Source organism: Lupinus angustifolius, chromosome LG01 (assembly GCF_001865875.1).
Source record: "Lupinus angustifolius cultivar Tanjil chromosome LG01, LupAngTanjil_v1.0, whole genome shotgun sequence".
Lineage (NCBI taxonomy): Eukaryota > Viridiplantae > Streptophyta > Magnoliopsida > Fabales > Fabaceae > Lupinus > Lupinus angustifolius.
This window is the reverse complement of record NC_032009.1, coordinates 3,849,485-3,874,211: the sequence shown is the minus strand read 5'-3', so window position 1 is coordinate 3,874,211 and position 24,727 is coordinate 3,849,485. Positions and strand designations below refer to the sequence as shown.

General features: G+C 32.4%; 2 protein-coding genes across 4 annotated transcripts; one reads left to right on the top strand and one right to left on the bottom strand.

Annotated features, from left to right (window-relative positions):
- Nucleotides 7,673-11,158, top strand: LOC109348017 (growth-regulating factor 9-like). 3 transcript variants are annotated; one of them, XM_019588214.1, is made up of 4 exons: nucleotides 7,673-7,756; nucleotides 7,869-8,060; nucleotides 8,846-9,484; nucleotides 10,501-11,158. In XM_019588214.1, exons 1-4 carry the CDS (start codon nucleotides 7,705-7,707, stop codon nucleotides 10,899-10,901), a joined length of 1,284 nt encoding a protein of 427 aa, XP_019443759.1. In that variant the 5' UTR covers nucleotides 7,673-7,704; the 3' UTR covers nucleotides 10,902-11,158. The 3 variants fall into 3 exon arrangements, with proteins under 3 accessions (XP_019443759.1, XP_019443751.1, XP_019443741.1); XM_019588206.1 differs by having other exon boundaries at nucleotides 7,681-8,060; nucleotides 8,846-9,469; XM_019588196.1 differs by having other exon boundaries at nucleotides 7,681-8,060.
- LOC109348010 (NADH dehydrogenase [ubiquinone] 1 alpha subcomplex subunit 8-B-like) lies at nucleotides 12,871-17,601 on the bottom strand. Its single transcript, XM_019588185.1, has 2 exons — nucleotides 17,360-17,601; nucleotides 12,871-13,235 (listed from the first exon to the last, which is right to left on the bottom strand). Exons 1-2 carry the CDS (start codon nucleotides 17,545-17,547, stop codon nucleotides 13,103-13,105), a joined length of 321 nt encoding a protein of 106 aa, XP_019443730.1. The 5' UTR covers nucleotides 17,548-17,601; the 3' UTR covers nucleotides 12,871-13,102.

Sequence of the window (24,727 nt, the reverse complement as noted above, 5' to 3'; positions counted from 1 at the left end):
ATGCTTATTGTTGGGAAAAATATTTCCATGATTGACATATTAAAAAAGCAATTAGGCAAGTCATTTGCCATGAAAGACATGTGAGCTACTAAGTAGATTTTTGGTATAAGAATCATGCAAGATAGGCAACAAAAGAAACTTTGGCTGTCACAGGAACATTATACTAAGAGAATATCATAGAAGTTTCATATGGAAAATGCTAAGGCAGTAATCACTCCTATTGCTACTCATTTTAAGTTGAGTTCTAAACAGAGTCTTTCAAATGAAGCTGAAAAATCAGATACGCAACGGGCTCTGTATGCATCTGTTGTGGGAAATTTGGTGTACACAATGGTGTGTATAAGACTAGATATTGCACATGTTGTTGGTACAATTAGTAGATTTCTGGCAAATCCAGGTAGAGAGCATTTGAATGTTGTGAAATGGATTTTGAGGTATCTTTGTTGTATTGCTATTTTGAGGCTTTGTTTTGGAGGTGATAAACCTACTCTTGGGCTATACTGATTCTCATATGGTTGGAGACATTAATTCCAGAAAGTCCACTTCAGGCTACTTGATTAAGTTTGTATGGGGAGTTGTGACATGGCAATCTAGGTTGTAAAAGTACATTGCATTGTCCAATACTGAGGCAGAGTTCATTACCACTACATAAGCATGCAAGAATTTCCTTTGGGTCAATAAATTATTGCAGGAGCTTGGTTTTCTCCAAGACAAATACTTGTTATTTTGTGATAGTCAAAGTGCAGTTCATCTTGGAAAGAATTCAACTTTTCATTCTAGGTCCAAACACATTGATGTGAGGTATCATTGGATACGTGATGCTTTGGATACTAGGTTGTTGGAATTGGCTAAGGTTCATACAAATGATAATGATGCTGATATGATGACTAAGGCCTTATCAAGGTGAAAGTTTAAAACTTGTTGTGAGATCGTTGGTTTGGCGATTATCTCCACATAGTTGTGAGGGGGAGATTGTTGGGTTTGGGCTCTATTTCTATATGGATAAAGACTCAATTGGGCAAAGCCCACTTGTCCCACTTAATCTAATGGATAGAGGTCAGATGAGGTAAGTATGTGAAATCAGTTTAGGCAAAAGGAGACAGTAGAAAAGTGAGAGAGAAGTTGATAGAACTCAACCCGAAGGAACTCATAGCAGTTGTAGAAAAGTGAGAGAGAAGTGGATCAGACTAAAATTTGGACAACAGGTTCGCAGCTTCTGGTACTTCATTCTGAATGGTTAGATTGGTGAGAAATTGTTCGAGGTGGTAGAAAACGAGCTATAACAGTGGCTGTTTTTTCTGGTTTTCTACAACTTTGTGTTCTCATTTTAAAACTTGTTGCTCTGTTATATGTCATATTGTTGAGCACATTTTCTTCTATATTTTTTGAGACACACTTGTATTCTTATTTTGATCATAGTGAAACTTAATTGACTGGTTTGTGACCGTGGTTTTTACTTTTCGCATTGGGAAGGTTTTCCACATTAAAATTGTAGTGTCCTTTGTGTGTTCTTAGTTGTTGCATTGTTTGTTAATTCTCCTCATAGATTCTAGCAAGTTGAGGAAATTATTATTCGTTGCATATACTCTGTTAGAGTTTTCATTATTATTGTCTTGAATTTTATATATATATATATATATATATAACTTCAATTATTTCATTGTATCTTTAATGATTGAGTAAATTGCACTAATACCTCATGAGTTTTAGTGAAATTATATAAATCATTATTCTATTTTTTTACACCTACGAAAACCTTTGATTTTTTAGTGTGACTCATCTCCATTACTGGATGGGGCAGTGCATAGTTAAGATTAGGACACATGACAAAAGGAAAATTTTAATGATCTAGATTTTCATTTTTTTTTCAGACTAAATACTTAAGAAAAATTATATCCCTCACATTCTGAGAGATCAGTACCATAGAGGAGTCATTCTCTTGATTTTTATACATATATTACATTGACTACTATGCATGATAAATAAGTATGATTTTTAAATAATAAAGAGTGATAAATATAATTAATTTAAACAAAATATGATATATTATAGAAACAAGTATAAATAGTAGATGAGTCAATATATTTTTATTATTTTTTGTTCATTATAATATAGTATAAGAGTGATTTAAACAATATTTTCTTAGAATTATTGATGCATTTTATAAAGAACAAAAAATAATGAAAATGTATTAGTATATGCTATTTGGACTTCTCTTCACAATATATCATATTTTGTTTAACTTAATTACACTTATCATCATTTTTTGTATAAAAGATCAGACTTATTTCTTATGTAGAGGTAGTTAGTGTAATATGTGTATAAAAATCAGTGGGTTTTTGTAGATGTAAAAAATGGAGGGGTATTTTATGTAAGTTTACTAAAACTCAGGGATGTAAGTGCAATTTATGATTCATTAAATTAAAGTGTTTTTTAAATATTTACTCTTAATGATTCCATTATGAAAAACATTATGCATAAAATGGATTTTTAAAATATTTTTTCAACCATTTCATCCAATTATACACTACATGCCTTTTTTCTAGCTTATGTGCAACATATGAAGAAAATTCTTTTTTGTCTCTTTTTATATTATTAATTGCTCACGCATTTTTTAAGATTAGATATGGATAAGACTTAACTTCAGTTAATTAAATTTTTGTCTTTAGTTGACTCGATTTTATGTTATACCTTAATTTTTTTTTTTGTATTATTAATGAATTCATTCATCTTATAAATAACGAACTAATCCATTTCGGATTTCATAGTTATCTTCCTTACAAGTGTCACTTCAAGAAATTGAATGCTTAACTTTTAATTACCTTAAATCTAATAAGCTTTTACACGGTTAGACTAATAACTTATTGGTTTTATTCCGGAATTTTATTTTACCTGTTCTATTCTTTGTTTTGCAAATATAACACTTATCAATGATAATTGATGATGTGTCAACATTATAATCGGGTAAACGAGAAAGTAACAATGTAAGCCATGTTATCATTTAACTAACTACAAATACTAAAAACACTGTTTAGCAAGAGTTTTGGCTAAGGCAAAAGTAATATGAATTTAAACAAAACATGCATTTTCATTTTTAAAAATTTAAGTTGAAAACACTGAAACATGACTAGTGCATAGAGAGTTGTCATCTTATTAACCATTTAATTAATAGCCTTGAATCCATTGGATAATTGGATGTAGGTAAATGATAGGAATGATGTTCGAGGAAAGAGACCAAATATTTGGATATGAAAAATGGGTATTATAGATGAAAGGACGGTGGGGCTAAAGTTAATTTTTGTGCAGTCCATAATTTTTCGTTATTATTACTAATCCCATGGAAAATTGGGTTATTTGAGTAATTTGAAAAATTAAATAAGTGTATTTTGGTAAAATGCTTTGGGTTAAATCTTTAAAATTGTCTTCTAATGTATTTAGAGTTTAAAATGTGTTTTTGGAGAAAAATTAGGTGTTAAACTCCATGGTCGAATGGAGTTTTGCTAAGCTAGTAATGCAATACATCTAGGAATTTTGATCTTAGGTATGTTTGGTTTGATTGAAAATGGGAGGAATGAAAATGAGTGGAAGAAAAAAAGAGAAAATTCAATTTTCCCTTGTTGACAAGGGAAAAGTGGAGGACGGAAAAAAAAAGTGGGGCCTATGCTAAAAAATTTCGCACTAAATGTAAGTGGAAAAGAGGCGAAAAAGAATGAATTTTATGCAAATGACTATAATACCCTTCATTTTTATCCTCAAATTTTTATTTCTTCTCCTTACTCATTTTCTCCTTTTTTTCTCATAAAAATGACAAATTATTTTTTGTTTATGTATAACAATTAATATGGTAATTTATGTTCATCGATATTATGTCAAGTGTGTTTAATATTTCCTATTTATTGCATGATTTTTAAAATACATGCATATTCAAAGTTCATCACAAATATTTCTAATAATTTTATCCCAAATTCAGATAATTGAAAGTGTACAAAAAATTGAATAACTGTAATAGTACATGTTAAAAATTAAGTAGTCAAAACAACAATGTTGTACATATGACTTTCTTATTTGGGATGTTTATTTAATTTTACATACTTTTTTCCTTCCATTCACCTTCTACACAACCAAACAAGAGGAGAGAAAAATTATAACTTTCTTTCCTTCATTTTTCTTTTAAACCAAACAACTAAATTTTCATCTCACTTTCTATTTATTTTCATTCTTCAAACTTTCTTTCCTTCTTTTTTCTTTCCTTCCATTTTCCTTTGTGAACCAAACAGGGTGTTAAAGTTTGTTGGGTGAGAGTAGTCTCGTTGAGCGAAATTGCTCATTCTCGACTTCTCGCTAAGGGTTAGGAGGTCATTAAGTGAGTTCTTCGATTTGAAATATATTGATTCATTTTCATTGAGTGAGATTTGCCTCATTGATCGTAATTGAAATTATTTGTGTTCTTTTTAAAGGTTATCGTGTCCATTTCATCCAAAAAAACACAAAACTACTACATGGAAGAGAGAAAACCTTGTTCTAGAAGCTCTTGGAAGCTATTCTTCTCCTCCATTGAGGTTCCTTCTCGTCCTCTCTTCTCTTGTTATCCTTAGGTTTTGTTTGAGAGTTATGAGGGAAGGGGAATGAGAGAGATGAAAGAGTTAGGAAGGGGGAGGAAGGGGAGGGAAAAATAAGGGAATCATCTCCTTTGTTTAGGAGTATGAAATTTTGATGAGGGGAGGTAAACTAATGATAATGTAAGAATTGTTTTTATTTTTCTTTTAAAAATGTAATTAACAATGAGAAATGAAAAATAATATATAATTATATAATGTTACTAAACATATTTAGTTATTTTGACATTTTATCTCCAAAAAAAATCTAAATTGTGCAACTTTAACAATAGGCATATGGAGGGTTTTGGAGGATTTGAAAAACCCTCAAAAACCTTTCCCTCTCATTCATCCAACTCCCAACCAAAGAGAATTTTTTAAAGTCATCTTCCCTTCCCCTTAAAAAATTCACTCTCAAACAAAACCTTAGAGTCTTTGCCCCATTTTTAGTGTTGGTGGTTCTTTCCGTGAAGGAAATATCCTTAACACCTTATTCACTTACACTTAATCACTACCATTCTATTCGTGTTGCAAATCTATTCTATATTTTGACTAGCATTTGAGGTCACTCTCACTCTTTTATCATCATTTTTAGAATTGTTTGAAGTTTTGGAAATTCATAGATTCGGTTTTTGATAAATCTTGATTTATCCTTTTGAAAAATTCAAGTTTATAGTTATAATCCTTAAAATTTTGAGTTTGAGGATTCCTAGTACATATATTCTTCTAACTAAAGCTAACATGTCCTATATATAAACTAATCTTATATTTATTCCAATAAAATCCATCAACATCTTACTAATATTACATGAAAAAACAAATTTTAAAAATAGAAAATAATAAAAACTAATGACCTATATGCTCTTTAGGGAGTGCTATAATATTATGGTACATATTATATAAGTTATCTTAGTAAGATTGATTTTTTTTCCACTCTAAATAAAGTAAAGATATAAGTGATTCATGAACTACTGGAATCAACTACATATTAAAAAATATTTTTATTATTTCATATAAGGTAAATGTGTAAAAGAGAAGATCATATGATTATTATCATTATTTGAAGGTTTTGTTAATATAAAATATTCCATTATTTCACCATTTTTATTATATTAATCTTTTCCAAGTTATTGGATATGACTTTATTTGTTTTTGTTATGCAATTAACATATGTATTGTGGTTTAAATTTTGGAGTTTGAATGTTAGTTTATAAGGTAAAATGGTAATTTTTTTCGGCGAAATGGTAGTTAAAATAAACAAACAATACCTTATGGAATACTGTTTGAAGTGGTACAAAATATTTTTATAAAAAAACAAGCAAATTATTGAACCAAACCTTTCATCGTTGACTCAATTTGGTTTATACAGAGAAATTCAATAGAGTTTTTACACTGTTAGCACATCATCCACCATTGGTTTGTAATACTTTTATTTGAAAGTCAATACTAGTTAACATATGAATGGTGGAGATTTACTGACAGGATAAAAATCACTTACACCATCAATGTATACATATTAAACCCAATTCAATATTAGTCAAAATAAATCGAATCAGGTCTTATGTTTGATTCAGTTCCTGAATTCCGACAAAAAAATCAAATTGAAGCAACTGTTATACTATGAGTCTCTTTTGTTGCTAAAACCCACATTGTATATCTCATTTTCTCTTATTGTTATTAACACTAACAATTGTTATATTATTAATTTATAAAATTACTAAATTGATAAAGTAGTCCAACTTGAAATAGAAAATTATTATCTCTAATCCTTAAGAGGTCATATTGTCAATGTTGTGAGGACGAGACTAGACTGGTAGTTCGATCAGTCTCATCGTTGATCGGTCTTAAAAAGTTCTAGTTTGTAGTCTTAATCGAAAGAGAGCTGAATTATTTTCACTAGTCCAAAAAAGACGAAGATATGTTACTTCAATTTAATTATATATAATTATTATTATATAAAATTTTGTATTTATATATAATTATATATTAAATCATTCAGTTTGGCCGGACGATTTAACTTATTAAATTGATTAAACCTAATATAAAACATCTTCCAATTTGATGTTGAGTTGGGGTTTCACATATTCCTATTGTGAACTTTGTTTTATTCATTTTCATAAAATCTAATCCAAATTGTTCATTACATTAATTTTTTTATAAATAAAAATACCTTAATTAAATAGCATAAAGTCATTAATGGAGGGAAAGTAGAAATATAATAAGCACCAATATAAGGAAATTGTAGAAAAAATAGCATCGGTTCACAAACTTAATTTTACTAACTATGTTAATTAAATTCATTAATTTAGCTGAATTTATTTAGAATGGTGATGAATGGAGTATTATTTTAGTGAGATTTTTAGTAACTTATGGAGTATTAGTAACAAACTGAGTTGCACCATAGAGAGCAGAGAATGCATATAAGCCAAAAAAAGATAGTGATAAGAATAGTGGATAGTGCAATACAGAGGGTATAAGGTTTCCCTCAATGTAACTGACTCTGCAAAGTAATAAGGCTGTGTTTGTCAGAAACTGATCACTTTGCTTTACTCCCTTTTTGGCTTTTTCTCTTTCATTTCACTTTCTATCCACCCACTATAGAAGTATAGAATAACAAGACATTATAAGTAATTAAGTTGGGTTCTTTAGCTGATATTTTTCTCTTCAGTTAACATCATAAAATAAATTCAAAATTCAAAATTATTAAAATGTTTTTAATTTCCTGTTTAAAACAATGATGTGAAATCTGAGCTGTACCAACCAATTTCACAAGAGTTTCGTAGTGTATATATCCTATTACCAGTATAGTATACTAATTGTATCAATTATATAATTATATTGGTTAAAACTAATTAAGTTCGCTTATAATAATCGATTTTGAATTCAACGGTATTATTTAAATTAACTTTATTTCATTTAAAATTAATTTTTAATGAAAATGACTTAATTTTTTTTAAAGAGATTAATGTTACTACAAAAATATAAGTACATATATATAAAATATCATAGTTTAATTAATAAACTAATTCTAGGAAAATATGCATCTTTTCTTTGTATAGAAAAACAGACCCACCAAGACAAAAAATAAAAAAATAATGTGAATGTGACCATGGAAGCAAAGCCTCTTAGTAGTGCTCCCTCTTCACACAACACCACCTATGGTTTCTTTTAACACAGCATGCTCTTTTCTTCATTTGTACCTTTTCAGCACTCTTAACTCATTACCTTTTCTCACATTTGTTATATCTTTGTGTACTCTATTTTTTCTCTTAGGGGAAGGAAGTGGACCCCATAAGAAGAAGAAAAGTGTTGTTATTGCTGTTGGTGATGAAGAGAAAAAGAGGGTTGTTGATTTTGTGGTGAAGGAAGAGAATGGTGTTGAAGTTGATGCTATAAATAACAACACTTTGATTCAAACACCTTGTTATTACCACAAGTGCTGTGTTTTTAGTGAGGCTCAAAGGGGTAAGCTTTACCATCAAGTTCTTATCTTTAACCACTTTGCATGCAACCTACTTCATCTTGTTGCATTCCCAAGCTATATGTCAAGTTTCTGAAAATATCTGATCATACCCTTTTTTAATATATTTATTTATATAAATTAGCATGATTTGGGTTTCTAATCTTGCAATGTATTTATAATTGATATCTGTATTAGGAGGTAAAGTTTTTAAAGTTGAATGTAAATACCTTTATTTTTTTTATAATGAAGTTGAATGTAAATACCTCATAATCTCATATCAACTATATCTGCCAAAACAAATACTAATTGCAAGGTATGGGGTGCATACTTGGTCTTTTGAATGAGATTTTGGTGTGGGGTTTATAGAATGACTAGCTTTTGTTGTGATGTTGAACTTGATTTTTTATCCCTCATTAGGCATTAAAGGTAAGGCTGTTGCACCGTGACCCGAAGATCATAGGTTCAAATCGTGGAAAAAGTCTGTTTGTTTGTGAGTTATATACCGTGCTTTACCCTCCCTAGACCCCATTAGGTGGGGAGTGTGAGTGGCCTATGCTACGCCCTTTGGACTCATCTTTGAGCTCCATTTTTCCTTAGGTTGAGTTTTTGTATAGTAGAGTAATTTGCTTGTGGATTCCAACTAATGCAAGGAACCAATTTTGTGATTTTGATATGTGAAAAGGTAGACTAAATTTCAAGGCTTTGTTATTTTAAAAGTATCTGTGACTTTTATAAGTGAAGATAATGATTTTTTTATATGTGTTTTTGTGTATTCAATCTGTTACAGGATACAGAAGCCAGAGTTTTGATTTTGGGGGTATGATGGATCCTGAACCATATAGATGTAGAAGAACCGATGGAAAGAAATGGAGGTGCAGTAGGAATGTAGTGCCTAATCAGAAGTACTGTGAAAGGCACATGCATAGAGGTTGTAATCGTTCAAGAAAGCATGTGGAAGCATCTCAAGTTAACTCCCAATTAACAACTAAGCCTTCTTCCGGAAAGATACAAACCAAAATAACCTCATCAAACATAGAATCTTCTATTTCAAATCCGAACCTTTTAGGCACTCAACTATTTGATAAGTCTTCATGTACCCCATCAATGAGCCACTGTGTTGTCAATACTTCTTCAACTAATACTAGATTGAAGAATATCATGAGTTCCGCTGATTACCATAGCTCCTTTTCTACTGCAACTGCAAAAGCCCCTAAGGTGACTGCTTTCCGTAACACGACTATAGTTGCTTCAGGTAACAGAAGTACCGAAAATATATACAAGAAAGATAACCAGAGCAAGAGCTGTATCGGCTTCAACGTCGGTGTTAAGAGTGGTGGGAAAGGAAGCATCAACTGTGATGATAATAGTATCTCTACTGGAATAGGCTTCTCACCTAGGAGTGTTCTTCAGGGTAATAATATTATTGGTGAGGTTGCAACATTTTATGTATTTATTTAATGTCTTTTATAGAACTAGAGGACTTATTACAATCCAACCTCCTTCCTTCCCCCACCCCACCAAAACAACAAACTCTAAGGGTTTGTTTGCGAGTTAAGTTTTGGAGGGGAAAGAAAGGGAAGGCTTCAGAGTCATTTCACATGTGTATTTCATGGTTCCCAAGTCTTCCATTTCCTTTTATTCCCCTCCAAAATTCAATTCGCAAACGAACCCTAAAACTATCAAACCTTTGTCATTAAGTAGGGTGTCATGCATCTTGTTTTATGAAGGCCCATATACCTCAAATATTTATTGGTAGTTTACCATGGTTCCCATCCCTTCCTACAAACACAAGAAGGTTAATAGTAACTTTGTAAGTATGTTCTGCATTGTTTATTCTGATGTGATATTAGTGTAGTATAATAATTACGTGATTTCCGATCAATTGTCTAGATGGAATTCTCTGAATTTCCCTCATCAGGTGCATGCACATTGCTCATTGTCATAGATGTTGATCTCTTGTATATATTTATGTCTTCTAGAGGCATTTTTGCTATACTATTTTGGAATAGCTTTCTTCATCCCATTTTAAGATTAAGTTCAAAGAAGCTGAATCCTCTACTTTGAATCAGATTTTAGGAGAGGATGCAAACAAAATATTAGTTCTCAAGTAGAGTTACTGTTTATGTAAGAAATTGCATCGGCTGCGTAAGAAATGTTGATGCAGTGTGTAAACAATGTATGATTGGTTATATTTATATATATAAACTTAACATTGATATATAATGGAAAAGATAGTTTATCTCCTTCCGGAAAGTTTGATCGTGATCGAAAAAGCTTAACACTTCCCATCCCTCTCCTTGTTAAATTTCATCACTTCCTTTGAGTTAAAAAATGTTAGTTTGCAAGGTCTCTTCTTTGCGTATTAACCAACCTTGTCTGTTAGGATGAACTTTTCTTCCAAAAGCTAATGTTGCTTTTTTGTGTTTATCGCTGTCATTTCAGTTTCGGGTTGCAATAACTTACACCTCAATGACAGAAACAATGTGGACCTCGAATCAGGTAGATGCCGAAGAACAGATGGTAAGAAGTGGCGGTGCAAGAGCGCTGTTGTTCCTGGTCAGAAGTATTGTGCAACTCATATGCACAGAGGTTCGAAAAGGCGATTCACCGAACACAAACCAGCTGCAACTGATTCTGCTGTTACCATTGCTCAGTTGCCTTGCTCTACAGCGGCTACCGACATCCCGAAAGTACATTGTTCAATTCCGAATACGAATCTGTCCATGCCAATCCCAGCAAGTACAGCACCATTGATAAAATGTGATGAGAAAAGTCCTTGTAGCAGCGACACGGAAACCACCATCACTGACACCATGAATGAATATAGCTATGCTTCTTCATAAGAAGCTTTTTCATTTCTTGAAACATGTTTGATGTTAACATGAACAAGTTAGCTTCTAAGAGTTTTTTGAGATTAGCTTTGTGTAAATTGAACAATGCCCTCTATGAAGAAAACGCCAATTAGGCCTTCTAAGTTTTTAACATTTGGTATGGTGTCGTTCAATTCATAGAGTTGACCATAGTTAGTGGGATTAAGGCTTGATTGTTGTTACTGATTGTTACTAGATTGACCTATATTATGTATGTGAAAAAATTGGCTTCGATTCAAAAGTCCAACATTTTTCAGACTCAGTGGTATATTGGGAAAAAAAATCTTTCTAGTTAGTCTAAAAATGCATGTTAAAGTTAAAATGGAATGGAAAATGTTGTGTTTAAGGTACTTGTTCTGGATTTTTTTAAATGTTTTGAATATTATTGTTAAAGGCATACATCATTCAAAGTTCAGATGTATCATTGAATGGAGTACTAGGAGAAGAACTTAGATTGTGAAAAACTCACAACCAGAGCATCTTCAAAAAGAAGAGAAGGTATTTGAAGGCTTTGGTATTTGCAGTTTATAAAGTATTTATTCATAACATAATCTTCTCAACTTGTTTTGTTTAGTTTTATAATAATTAAATAAGACATATGTTATGATTTTATTAGCGGGTAATTTATCTTCTTATACTAGGAGATATATTATTGATGTATAGTTTTAAATATTATAGGGAAAAAGTATCTCATTATAACATGAGATAATTTATTTCTTTATTATTTTGTTTAGTTTTAGAAATATTTTTGTGAAAAATAATTAAATATGATACATGTCAAGAAGATAATTTATCTTTTTATATGAAGAAATATTTTATTTTCAACAATTTATTAGTTGTTAGAGATATTGATTCAACCTTGGCATCTCAACTTCTTTGATAGATGCAGTAGAGTTGTTGGTTGATGTGTAACGGTGGTGGAGTAGTTGTTTCCTGTTCGAAATATAATGAATCCTATGAGAAGTGAAACACTTTGGGTATTATCCTTAATTAGGTGGATAATATGATTGCTTTTGGTTATTTGACCGAATATCCTTGTAAAATATATGAGACTATCAACTTGAAAGGGACAATAATATAGTCGTCGGCTTCATGTATTATTGAAGAAGTCCTTGAGCATTGTATATTTGTATGTGAAACTTTCTAATTGGATAGGACATGATCCACAGATTTGTTGAGGCGAGACATTGAATATACTGAGGTATAATTCTATATCTAGGTTAGGTCGATTTTTGAGTAACTAGTCATTTCTTCTACTTTGAAGACATGAATGATTCTTGTTGACGATGATAAAGAATATTGTACATTAAAAAGATAGGTCAGTAATCTTATGATAAGATTAACTAAATCATTAATATGTAATTTTCATCGTTAATGTAATTTAAACATTTTATGTTTTATTATGAATAACTTCCCACTAACTGATATGCACTTGGTGGTATGTTGGATGCTTCTTGAATACTAGGTTACCATTTAATCATTTTTAAAAATTATTGTCACTACAAGTGAAACTCCCTAGTAATAGAATTAATAATACTACGTTGTCTATAATTAATATAGCTTCTGAAACATTATAACTCAATTTAACTTTAGCAGTGTTTCAATGATATGAACTGCAATTGAGTTTCTATAATAAAAATGCACATCTCCAATATCATCTATATTATATTGGGGACTGATTAATTAGATGAATCATATGTGGTGGTGTATTATGGCAAGTTATAATGAAATCAAAGTATAATATTTATGCATTGTCAGTATAAAAATGTATACACAGTTAATACATCATTTATTATTATACTTTTTTGAAGAGTCAATATAATTAAACATGAATGATAAATAGTGCATTGACGATGTATAAAACTTAAACTGTGTACATTTGTTTCTCATGAAATTATATCTATATAACACAAGGGAATGTACAATTTGCACAGATCAAATTACAACCATACTCCAATTTCAAAATTTCATGTAATACTTATTATTGTATGAAGAGCATTGTTTAGCCCTGCTTGGATACATTTCTCTAGAAAAAATTAGATGAACAAGAAAAGCAAAGGAAATATTCATACAAACACAAAAGATCAATGGAATATTTGTGATACAAGTGCATCATTTTGCTCACTCCAAATCACCAGTGATATTATTTTCAACAAGGGCAGTAGTGCATAGCTTCATTCAAAAGAACATTTTTTCTCAAATGCTTGCTGCTCTTTGCGACACATGTCGAATTCATTTGTATGGTAGTACATGCAACCAACATAATCATCCATCTCCTTGGTGCATTTTTGATGTAGATCCTTCAGCCTGTAGAACAAGCATTTAGTCAGTATCATCTAGAAAAGAAGTCACCATGAGGTGTGTAGTGTATGCAGATAAGTATACTTTTTTTTCTTATAATGAAAGAAGTGTTTTATATGAGAAGAGAATAATATAACAAAGAAGAGGATAATACATCCCCTCAAAGAACAAAAAGAAACAGTTAAGCTAGGAAGTAGAGCTATGAATCAGACAGAGTTTGCTAAGTGGCTCTGTCTACCATTGAAACATGGCAAAAGAATAAAAAGGGCGGGCCCAATGCATGAGACTCCCACCTAGTGGGATGTTGAGAGGGTAGATATAGGTAGTCAAATTCTAGCAAGTGAAGAGATTGTTTCCAAGATTTGAACTCATGATCTCCAAGTTACAAGGCAAACAATTTTACCATTGCGCTAAGGCTTAATAATAAATAAAAAAACCCACAGGGAGAGCACCGAAGTAATGTCAAAGATTGCCCTATCCCAAACAAAATCTGAAGATGAAAAAGAGTCACCAAAAATCCCACAGTTCCTTTCCAATCATATACACCAAAGAGCTTTAGAACTTTGTGGGACCCAGAAGTCCAAAACTTCCAAATCTAGTAGTGAGAAAGAAAAGAGTGCAAGTCCAAAATTCTCCAAAGATACCGAACAATCTATTCCAAAGAAATCTTGCTGCCAAGCAATAAAAGATGAGGCCTGATTTTAGGATCAAAGCCACATGTAATACACATTAGGAGACAAACTGGTCAGAGGTCTACATTTCTGCAGCAAGTCATTGGTGTTAATCCTGTTAAGGATATCAGTCCAAACAAAAGTTTTAACCTTAAATGGAGCTTTAGATTTCTAGATACATTTATCCAAGAAAAACTATTTGTATTGTCTGAAAGCATCAACAACAACCAAACCTTAGTCTGACTAAGTGGGGTCAGCTGTGTACTGTCCGAAAACATCATGGAATGAAAATAGAAATTACAAGGGAAAGCTCCCGCAGGATCAAGGGCCCATTTTATGGAGTCAGAAGCAGAAGATGGGCCTATAAAAAAAGGGAGCAGATGGATAAATTGCATCGAGTAAAATGGATGAATAGTATCAAGTAAAACTCGAAGAGACTCAAGCTTATTAACCTCCCTATCATGCAAGTTTCTGAAGAAATGAAGGTTCCATTAGGCAATAGGAATGGTCCTCTGAGAATACAATTGGCTAACAAGGGCAATTGTACAAAAGACATAATGGTTTTGCCTATAACTTTTCTTAATCTCCCACTACCTTTAGCCATTGGGCCACATGCCATTTATCTATTCTCCATAATATGGTCTCTATACGTCTTTTGCACACATGCTCAGATCACCTAAGATGAGATTCTACCTATATATATGCTACCACAACTTCCACTCGAATGCATTCATTCGTGATTCTATCTTATGTAGTATATCCACTCACCCAACATAATATTCTTATATCTATACTAAATCGAGTTCATTCTCTTGTTGGATTTTACTACCTAACATTTAGTCTTGTACAACATAAGCAACCACAAGATACTTTCATTTAATAACTAATAAGGCAGTCCAAAATGCCAAAACAACTTCTAAGTTTTAACCTATAAAGCACATACACCGAAACAGACAATAAACACAACATGAACACTCAAACACAGACACATGACAAAGGATTTGAATTGAGGATCAGGATTTATATATTCACCTTGTCTCTTTACATTTTACAATATAAGCACTTTGTCTCTTAACAAAAAAAGATTCCAAAACAAGATGAACTATATATCTAACACCTTTCATCTATTCATGCATAACAAATAAATTAAGAGAAGATCTAATCAATCTAAGACCTTCGTAAAAGATTTTTTTATTTTTAAAAAGGTGATTTTTGAATTTTTATAAGAGCTGTGTTCTTCAAGTGTCAAACAATTTTGGAGAGTCAGTCAACTCTCAAGTCGTTTCACATGGGAATCTACGTGTGTCTGAGCCAACAGATTTTTTTTAATGTGACACCAAGTGAGTGGTATCCAACCCATGTTGTATGAGTGTCAGAGATGTATTTGTTTTAGAAATATGACAGGCACTTCGACACCTCAGAAGAGTAGTGTGTGTTCTTCATAGGTTCTCACTTCTAATACAACATCAAGTGAAGAAGAGCTTCATACTATTTGTTTCTAATAAAAACTAAGGTATCCCATTCTATATATCACAATCATTTAGTAGATAAATAGAAGGAGGGGATGGTATAATGGTATATGACATTTGTTTTCATTGCTATAAGTTAGAGGATATGAAAAAATAAAAGATGAACACTTCAGCAGTCCACAGTAACACACTTTTTTTGATAAAACACTAATGCAATTATTCTTAACCTTCTCATTTCTTAAAAAAAGAAAAAAAGAGAGCTACAAACAGTAGAAAGATGAGGAAAAGGTTGGAATCGTTGCACATCCAACCCATGGCCCCTTTATGTTTGTGAGAATGACAAGGGAGGGAATAGCAACGAATGCAATGCCAAAAACTAATAAAATGTATTTGGGAGTTATTTTCAAGGAACGAGTGGAGTGGCAAGCATGCCACTCATGCAATTATTCTAAACCCTAGCTTTTAGTAAGAGTCCCCTTCTTTCCTTCACCATACAACTAAACAAGAGAACGGCATGCATGCATCTTTCCATTCCATTGTGTTCCTTTCAATTCTATTCCATTATTTGAAACTGTTTCATTCTCTTTAAATCTCTCAAAATACCTTCAACAACACAATTTTTTGTTTAAAAAAACAGTGAAAGTATCCAGATAAGACATTTTTACTAACTCAGTTTCCATTAAATAAATTTCAGAGTTGGAAAAACTTCATCATGAATAGAAAAATCCATGTCAAATGACTCTGACATAAAACAGCATTGCTAGCAAATTGAACCCCAGGTTAATTTCAATTATACTGGGAGTAACAATATCAATTTTCTTGAAAACAATATCACTATCATTTATAAATAAACATCCAAATAATCAAATCAATCTGTTAAGATAATTGATTAGCACCTTAGTGCCATAGTGGCTGTCAAAATAAAAAAATCAAGATGCACTCCACAAAGACGTAGGGTCCACTCACCCATCCAAGAGACAACAAAAATGCAAAATCATTTGGGGAAAAATTCTAGCAAAATAGTTCTCTTTCTTGTATTTTTCAAAGAATAGCATGTTCATCGAATGCCTTACTCAGTTAAGGTTCTACACACAAATGACAATCCCAATAAATAGTCCAAAACATACTAAAAAGAAACAGGAAGATCAGCAGACATATAGACAATAACGGCTGATAATGCTAGACCATGACTTCTGATCTTCATGTAAGAATGGTAACATATGAAATCGATAAACCTAAGAAAAAAGAGGATCTTGAATATAATTTGTGTAATACTACGAATCCTGTGATACTACTACTTGCAATATCAATCTCCATACATTAAAGCACACTTTTGCCTTCAGGCCCTTGAGTTGATGATAAAAAGAATCAGTCATCTAACCTCATTTAATGGAAATTGTGTTTTTATAATCCAAATAGGTGTGCATGGATGCAATAGCTTTACTAATATAATTCCATCTTCTTAGTTCACACCAGTGACTTAAATTGCAGTCATGATTCTGGACACTTGTTATGGTTATTTGCGATTGCAGACATCGCGGCCGTTACGATGCAAATTGTGGCCGTGGTGATGTGGATTGCAGCCGCTGTGAATTATTATGTGACTAAAAAAATATTTTTGAATTCGATGCAGCTCAAATATGGTCCCATGCGGTTGCGCTACGGCCTGATGCAACTGCATCATTGTGATTCGGTGTCGCACCACAATTGTTCCATCACATAATACAGTCCACAAATTGAATCATTGGTTCACACATAGTAAAATACATTCTACAAAAATGCTCTCATTGCTACTCTAGCCATCTCAAAAAGATTAGAATCGAATAAGATGGCCACAATAACAAGCTACTGTTTTCGCCTATAGTTTTTCTTAGTTTCCCCCGAACTCTTCCACATGACATAGATTCCACCTACAGCTTCTACAGGTTTCCTCCACACATGCCGAAATATATAGAATCATAAATAAATATAAAAAAAAAGGTAAACTCACAGGCCAAGGGCGCAACGGGTAACTTGACGACCTTGTTGGAGACAGTTTTCAGGGTTTTGATCTTTCTTCTTGCATTTGAGGAATTCCAAATTCTCGGTGTGGCACCTAATCCCAATGTGCTTCGATGATGCCATCAACACCGACGATGTTGGTATCGGATTCCCTGATACATCAACGGCGCTCGCCATTTCTGTCTCCCTAGATTATTATTGTTATTAGGGCACTCTATGTTTGTGAGTAGAGGAGGGTATGTAATGATACTTCAACTCAAATATACCCAGTTACCCACAAATGCTGACAAGAGAAACAAGGGGGTATTTTCGTAATTATAATAGTTTCATTGCACTTATTTTTCAGAAAATAAATGTCAAATTTTATGAGTTTTATACATTATCATTTTATTAATTACTATTCATTTTTTTAGTTTAAAATCTACGCACAATTAATGTCAAATTTTTTATACTATCAATCCATCAACCACCTATTCAACAAAAATAATACAAATGAATAATGCAAGGCATAATAACAAAGTAACCTTTATACAATAGTATATAAATGTTACACTTTATTTTTTTAATGCAAGAGAATTGTGTAATTTCTATAATATTATGACAAAAGTGATGGTGAATGCAAAGTTGAATAGGAAAGTAGTAGTTCTAAAATAAACATCAGTTGTGTTATAGATTGTATTATTATATATATTATTAATTGTGTTTGGTTAGAAAAATAATTAATAATTTAATTTAAATTTATTTTTTCAACAAATCGTAGACTTATGGTATTTACAGTAACACAATTTATACGACAGCAGATTGTTCTTTCACTTGTTTTAGAGTCCTAGTTTGGTTATCCTTAGTAATAAGATTGAGAAATATATTTGTTGACATGATATTTTAAGATAAAAGAATGTTACATTGCATCACTTTTATTCATATATAAAGTTTACTTTCTTACTATTCGAGCAACTGTCCTTCTTACTATTCGAGCAACTGTCCTTCTTACTATTCGAGCAACTTTAATCCTCAAACTTATTTAATTATGCAACATTTAGTCGTCTATCTCATTTTCATTTAAAAATAATTAAAATAACTCATGTGGCTTGCTGCAAATAAAGCTAAGTCACACACATTCTATTAGTTGTTGACTTTTTGACAAAAAACTTGAGAGAGGAACAAAATTGTATAATTTAAAAAGTATAAGGATCAGTATCACTGAAAAAGTCTGCAGTGAAACTTTCCATGTGAACAAAATTTGATTGACAAAATTTATATTTAAGATAATATAAATATATTATTTTGTAAAGTACACAAACTATATATTAAAGTGATACTTCACTCCATTTCTATTTTAAATTATACAAAGCCAAAATGTGATGGAGAACTATTAGTAAAGATTGAAAACTAAACAACAACTAAGCCCTGAGGAACCAAGTTTCCATTGCGTATGCCAAGAACATATTACTGAGCTCGGGATTGATTCAACCAAATCAAAATTAGAAAAACATTATGCTCCCATCTTGGCAAGGTGATCAACACATGCATTTCCAAGAAAACTATGATAAAAATGATTTTGAAACAGAAGTGAAACTAACAAGTGTTAGTTTGTTAGTTGTAATGATCATTTTTTGATATGTTGGAATTTGTTGAAAGAATGATGTTTTGAAGTGAAATGAAAAAATTCACTAGTCATAGTTTGCTTTGAGGAAGGAAGTTGAAAGACTTTATAAGCCTTAAATTGCGGCCCAACATTCTTTTTAATAAAATATTTATTATTTTATTTATTTTTTTTGGGGCATTTTGTGCTTGGACCGTGTGTTGACCAAGTCAACACACATATGCAACAAGAAAAGAGCCGTTGGAGGAGATCTCGACCATCATGATAGAGTCGTTGATAATAGAGCTGTTGATAATAGAGTTGTTGGTGAAAGATCTGTTAGAGAGTCGTTGGAGGCCTCATGCTATAAATAGAGGTCTCATTCCCTCATTATAATTTGCACCAAGTTGAAGGCATTTACCTCTCAACTTCTCTTTCTCCCCCTTATATTTCGCTGACGCATTTCCGGCAACCTTCTCCCTCTTTCTTTCCGTGTCACTTGAGAATTTGCACAGACAGCCAAAATGGGAATTTCGAGAACTGACATTGGTGGTCAGTATTGTGGAAAAAGAATTAGCATGGATAGCCATACTGTGGGAATTCGAGAATTGACAATAGTAGCCATATTGTGGGTATATTTAAGAGCAATTCTTATAGTGTAGTAAGAAATCGTATAACAGAGAACTGAGTTGTATTATCATGGGGATGACATGGTTGATAGTCTGCTTGCATAATTTTAGCCGTACCACAAAACATCTTAAAGAAAGCGATCTGGTTGTGACTCAGCCAGTAACGATTATTTCGTGCCATTCAAAATTGTGCGAGCTATGGTGACAACAATTTTAAGACATTTCTACTGCAATAGCATTCGTAGATAATATTACTGGACCGAACAACTATGATCTGAACAAGTCATTTCGGTTTGATGAGACAAATTTCAAACGTTGGCAACATATAGAATTTTTCCTCACTATGAGAAATGTTGTCCACGTTTTGAAATCCGACATCATAGTGGTATTTGATGAGGCTGAAAAAGAGGAAATAGATAAATTGGCTATTGAAATAGCTCTCTAGAATGAAAGTGATTACTTACGTAAGAACTTCATTTTGAATGGGTTGTCTGATGATCTCTATGATTACTACAGCTCATACAAGTCTGCCAAATTAATTTGGTATGCACTTGAAAAGAAATATGATATCGAAGAAGTTGTTACTAAAAAGTACGATGTTATCTACTACCTCAAGTATCAGATGACTGATGATAAATCAGTAGAGTCTCGGTTCAACGAGATACAGAAAATTGCTCATGAGATCATTTCTGAGGGTATGTCCCTAGATGAGCAATTCTAAGTGGCTGTCATAATTGAAAAACTGTCTCTTAGCTGGAAGGACTTCAAAAACCTTCTGAGGCATAAGACCAAAGAAATCTCTTTGGAAACTCTGATCACTTATCTTCGTATTGAAGAAGATGCTCGTAAGCAAGATTAGAGAGAAGAGGTGCTGATTGTCTCAAACAATAGCACTAAGAAGAAATTCTCAGGTGTGATTCAGAAGCCTTTTGACACTAATTTCAAGAATCAGAACCGCAATGAGAATAAGACTAAGAACATCAGTCGCAACAAGAATTGAAATCCTCAAAAGGTCCAATATGCTAAGCCACCTACTAAGAATGACTCTGGAAACCTATTCACCTGCTTCAAGTGTGGGAAACTAGGTCATATGGCATGCAAGTGCATAAATAAACCAATGAATTGTCCTCCAGAAGTCAACATGGTTGATGAGCCATTTTTGGCTGTGTGATCTTAGGTCACTATGGTTGGAGGAACTGATGGATGGTGGGCAGATACTGGCGCATCCCACCATGTCTGCTATGACCGTGCTGTGTTCAAAACATACACGAATGTTGATGACAAGAAGGTGATGTTGGGTGACTCCCACACCATTGTTGTTGCTGGAACTGGTGATGTGAAGCTGAAGTTTACATCTGGGAAGACTTTGATTCTCAAAGATGTAATGCACACTCCAGAGATGAGGAAGAATCTAGTCTCTGGCTTTCTTCTTAATAAGGTTGGTTTTACCCAGACCATAGGAGCAGAATTGTGTACTCTTACTAGGAATAGAGTATTTGTTGGGAAAAGGTACGTCACTGATGGTATGTTTAAATTAAATGTTGATGTTTCTATTAAGAGAATTTCATATTCTATTTACATGTTGTGTGATTTTAATATTTGGCATTCTAGACGGTGTCAAATTAATAAACGTGCAATTTCAAATTTGAGTAGCTTAGGTTTAATTCCAAAGTTATCTAAAAATAATTTTGAAATTTGTAAATCATGCAATCAAGCGAATATTTCAGAAAAACCTCATAAATCAGTAATGTGAGAATCTGAGCCTTTAGATTTAATACACTCAGATATATGTGAATTAGATGGAACGTTAACTAGAAATGGTAAACATTATTTTATCATTTTTATTGATGATTGTTTTGATTTTTCTTATGAAAATAAAAGTGAAGCACTTGACATGTTTAAGTTATATGTAACTGAAATTGAAAATCAACTCAACAAGAAAATAAAGAAACTCAAAATCGATAGAGGCACTGAGTATGACTCTAACATGTTTAATGGTTTTTATAAATTAAATGACATTATTCATGAACCAATTGCACCATATTCACCTGAAATGAATGGTAAAGCTGAAAGAAATAATATAACTTTAACTGAATTGGTTGTAGCTATTATGTTAAGTTTTGGTGCATCACCCTTTTGGTGGGGTGAAATTTTATTAACTATATGTTATGTGCTAAATAGAGTCCCCAAGACTAAAATCGAAATTTCCCCATATGAAATTATTTAGAATAGACAACCAAACTTGTCTTATTTGAGAACTTGGGGTTGTTTGGTCTATGTCCGAATACTAGACCCTAAGAGAGTTAAACTCGCAAGTAGAGCCTATGAATTTGTATTCATTGGGGTTTGTTGTAAACAACAAGGCGTATAGGTTTTATGACCTTAACATGAAAGTGATCATTGAGTCTAACGATGTGGACTTCAATGACATGAAATTCCCTTTTAAATTGAGGAATAGTGGGGGCACAACAACTAGTAACATACCTGTGATTAGCAATAATGATAATAACGATGATTTAGAAATAAAACCTAGAAGAAGTAAGAGAACAAAGACTACTAGAGAGTATGTACCTGGTTATATGGTCTATACATTGGAAGAGGATCCATCAACTCTCCAAGAAGCTTTGACTTCTTTGGATGCTGATTTGTAGCAAGAGGCCATAAATGATAAAATGGATTCTCTAGAGTCTAACAAGACCTGGCATTTAGCTGACTTACCTCCTGGTTGTAAACCTATTGATTGTAAGTAGATATTGAAAAAGAAACTGAAACCTGATGGCATAGTGGATAAATACAAGGTTCGCCTTATAGCTAAGGGTTTCAGGCAAAGGGAGAATGTAGATTTATTTGACACCTTTTTACCTATTAGTAGAATAACATCCATTAGAGTACTAGTTTCACTCGATGTGATACATAATTTATTAGTACATCAAATAGATGTTAAGACTGCTTTTTTAAATGGTGATTCGGAAGAAGAAATCTATATAGAACAACCTGCAAGTTTTCTAATACATGGATAAGAAAATAAGGTTTGAAAGTTAGATAAGTCGTTGTATGGTCTTAAGCAAGCACCTAAGTAGTGGCATGAAAAGTTTAATGACTTAATGATCTTGAATGAGTTTAAGGTGAATTAAAGTGACAAATGCATTTATTACAAATCAGAAAATGACATTTGTACTATCATATGTCTCTATGTAGACGACCTACTCATATTTGGTTCCAACATTCATGTTGTGAATAATGTGAAATCATTGTTGTGTAAAATCTTTGATATGAAAGACCTTGAAGAGGCAAGTGTAATCCTTGGTACAAAAATTACTAGGTCAAAAGACGGAATTTCTTCGGATCATTCTCACTATGTGGAAAAGATCCTAAAGAAATATAAATACTTTGACTATAAACCTGCTAGCATACAATATGATCCAAGTGTAAAACTTTTTAAGAAAACTGGTGAATGTGTAAGGCAAGCTGAGTATGCTAGCATCATTGGTAGTCTTCGGTATGCTACTAATTGCACTAGACCTGACATTGCCTATATTGTGGGAATATTATGTAGGTTTACCAGTAGACCTAGTATGGAGCATTGACATGCTATAGAAAGGGTAATGAGATACCTTAGGAAAATAATGAACCTTGGATTTCATTACCAAAGGTTTCCAGCTGTCCTAGAAGGATTCAAAGATGTTGATTGGAACACTCTTTTAGACAATTTCAAAGCAATCAGTGGCTATATATTTAGCATAGCTTGTGGGGTTGTTTCTTGGAAGTCAAAGAAATAGACTATTTTGGCTCAACCCACTATGGAAGATGAGATGATAGCACTAACAACAGCTAGTGAAGAAGCAAGTTGGCTAAGAAGCTTGCTAGTAGAGATTCCTCTATGGGAAAAACTGATTCCAGTTGTGTTGATCCATTGTGATAGTACAATAACTATTCCAAAAATTGAGAACCGCTTTTATAATAGTAAGAAACAACAAATTCATCGTAAGCACAACACTATTAGAGAGTTACTCTCTAATCATGTAGGCATTGAGAATAACTTAGCAAATCCTTTGACGAAAGGACTAGCTAGAGAGAAAGTCCATAATACTTCCCAGAGTATGGGACTATTGCCCTTAGAACGATGATCACTCATGATGGTAACCTGACCTAACTGACTGGAGATACCAAGAAATAGGTTCAATGAGTAATAACAAGTCATGAAATGATATGAGAATGAAGATGCTATAAAATTATGAGAAGCGTGACTCCTACAACATATGTAATGATGAATTAAACTCTTAATGAGATCTATACTCTAATTGGAGTGGAGTACCTAGGCTAAAGGAGTACTCTTGATAGACTCACCTATGTGAATGTGGAAGTGGGGCCGCTTCCTTTGAAATTTTGCGGCATAAATTTCTAGAGTATTCACTATACCGGGATAGACGTGCATAACCTTTAACGCACGAGCTTTATGAAATACACCTTTGAAAATATTGTGTGTGGTTTGATATTGGAGATAGAGTTCAAGTCTACGAGTCACTCTAATAAAATCTAGATCTTATTCACTATGCAAAGGTTCAAGTCGCATGACACCTTTGTTTATGCACAATCTTATTGAGACCACATAAATTCCCGGAAATCGTTTTTTAATTTCAAGTGGGGGATTGTTGAAATTTATTGAAAAAAAATGATATTTTGAAGTGAAATAAAAAAACTCACTAGTCCCACTTTGGTTGGAGGAGGAAAGTTGAAAGGCTTAATAAGTCTTAAGTTGCGGCCCAACATTCTTTTTAAAAAAATATTTATTTCTTTATTTATTTAATTTTTTGTGGCCTTTTGGGATTGGACTATGTCTTGACCAAGTCAACACATACATGCAACAAGGAAAGAGTCATTCGAGAGCCGTTGGAGGAGATCTCAACCATTATGATAGAGTCGTTGGTAATAGAGTTGTTGGTGAAAGAGTCATATAAATCAAGGGGAGCAACCTATGATTGTGGAGGACAATCTTAAAAGTAGGAGAGACACTTGGAGCCCACATTCTAGGAATGAAACTATGATAGTTTTTAGTTATTATTTTAATAAAGTGAGATTTTATTCTCACGGGTAGTCTTAGAATTTATTTTAATCTTAAGATTTGTTTTAATCTAAGTATTTTATT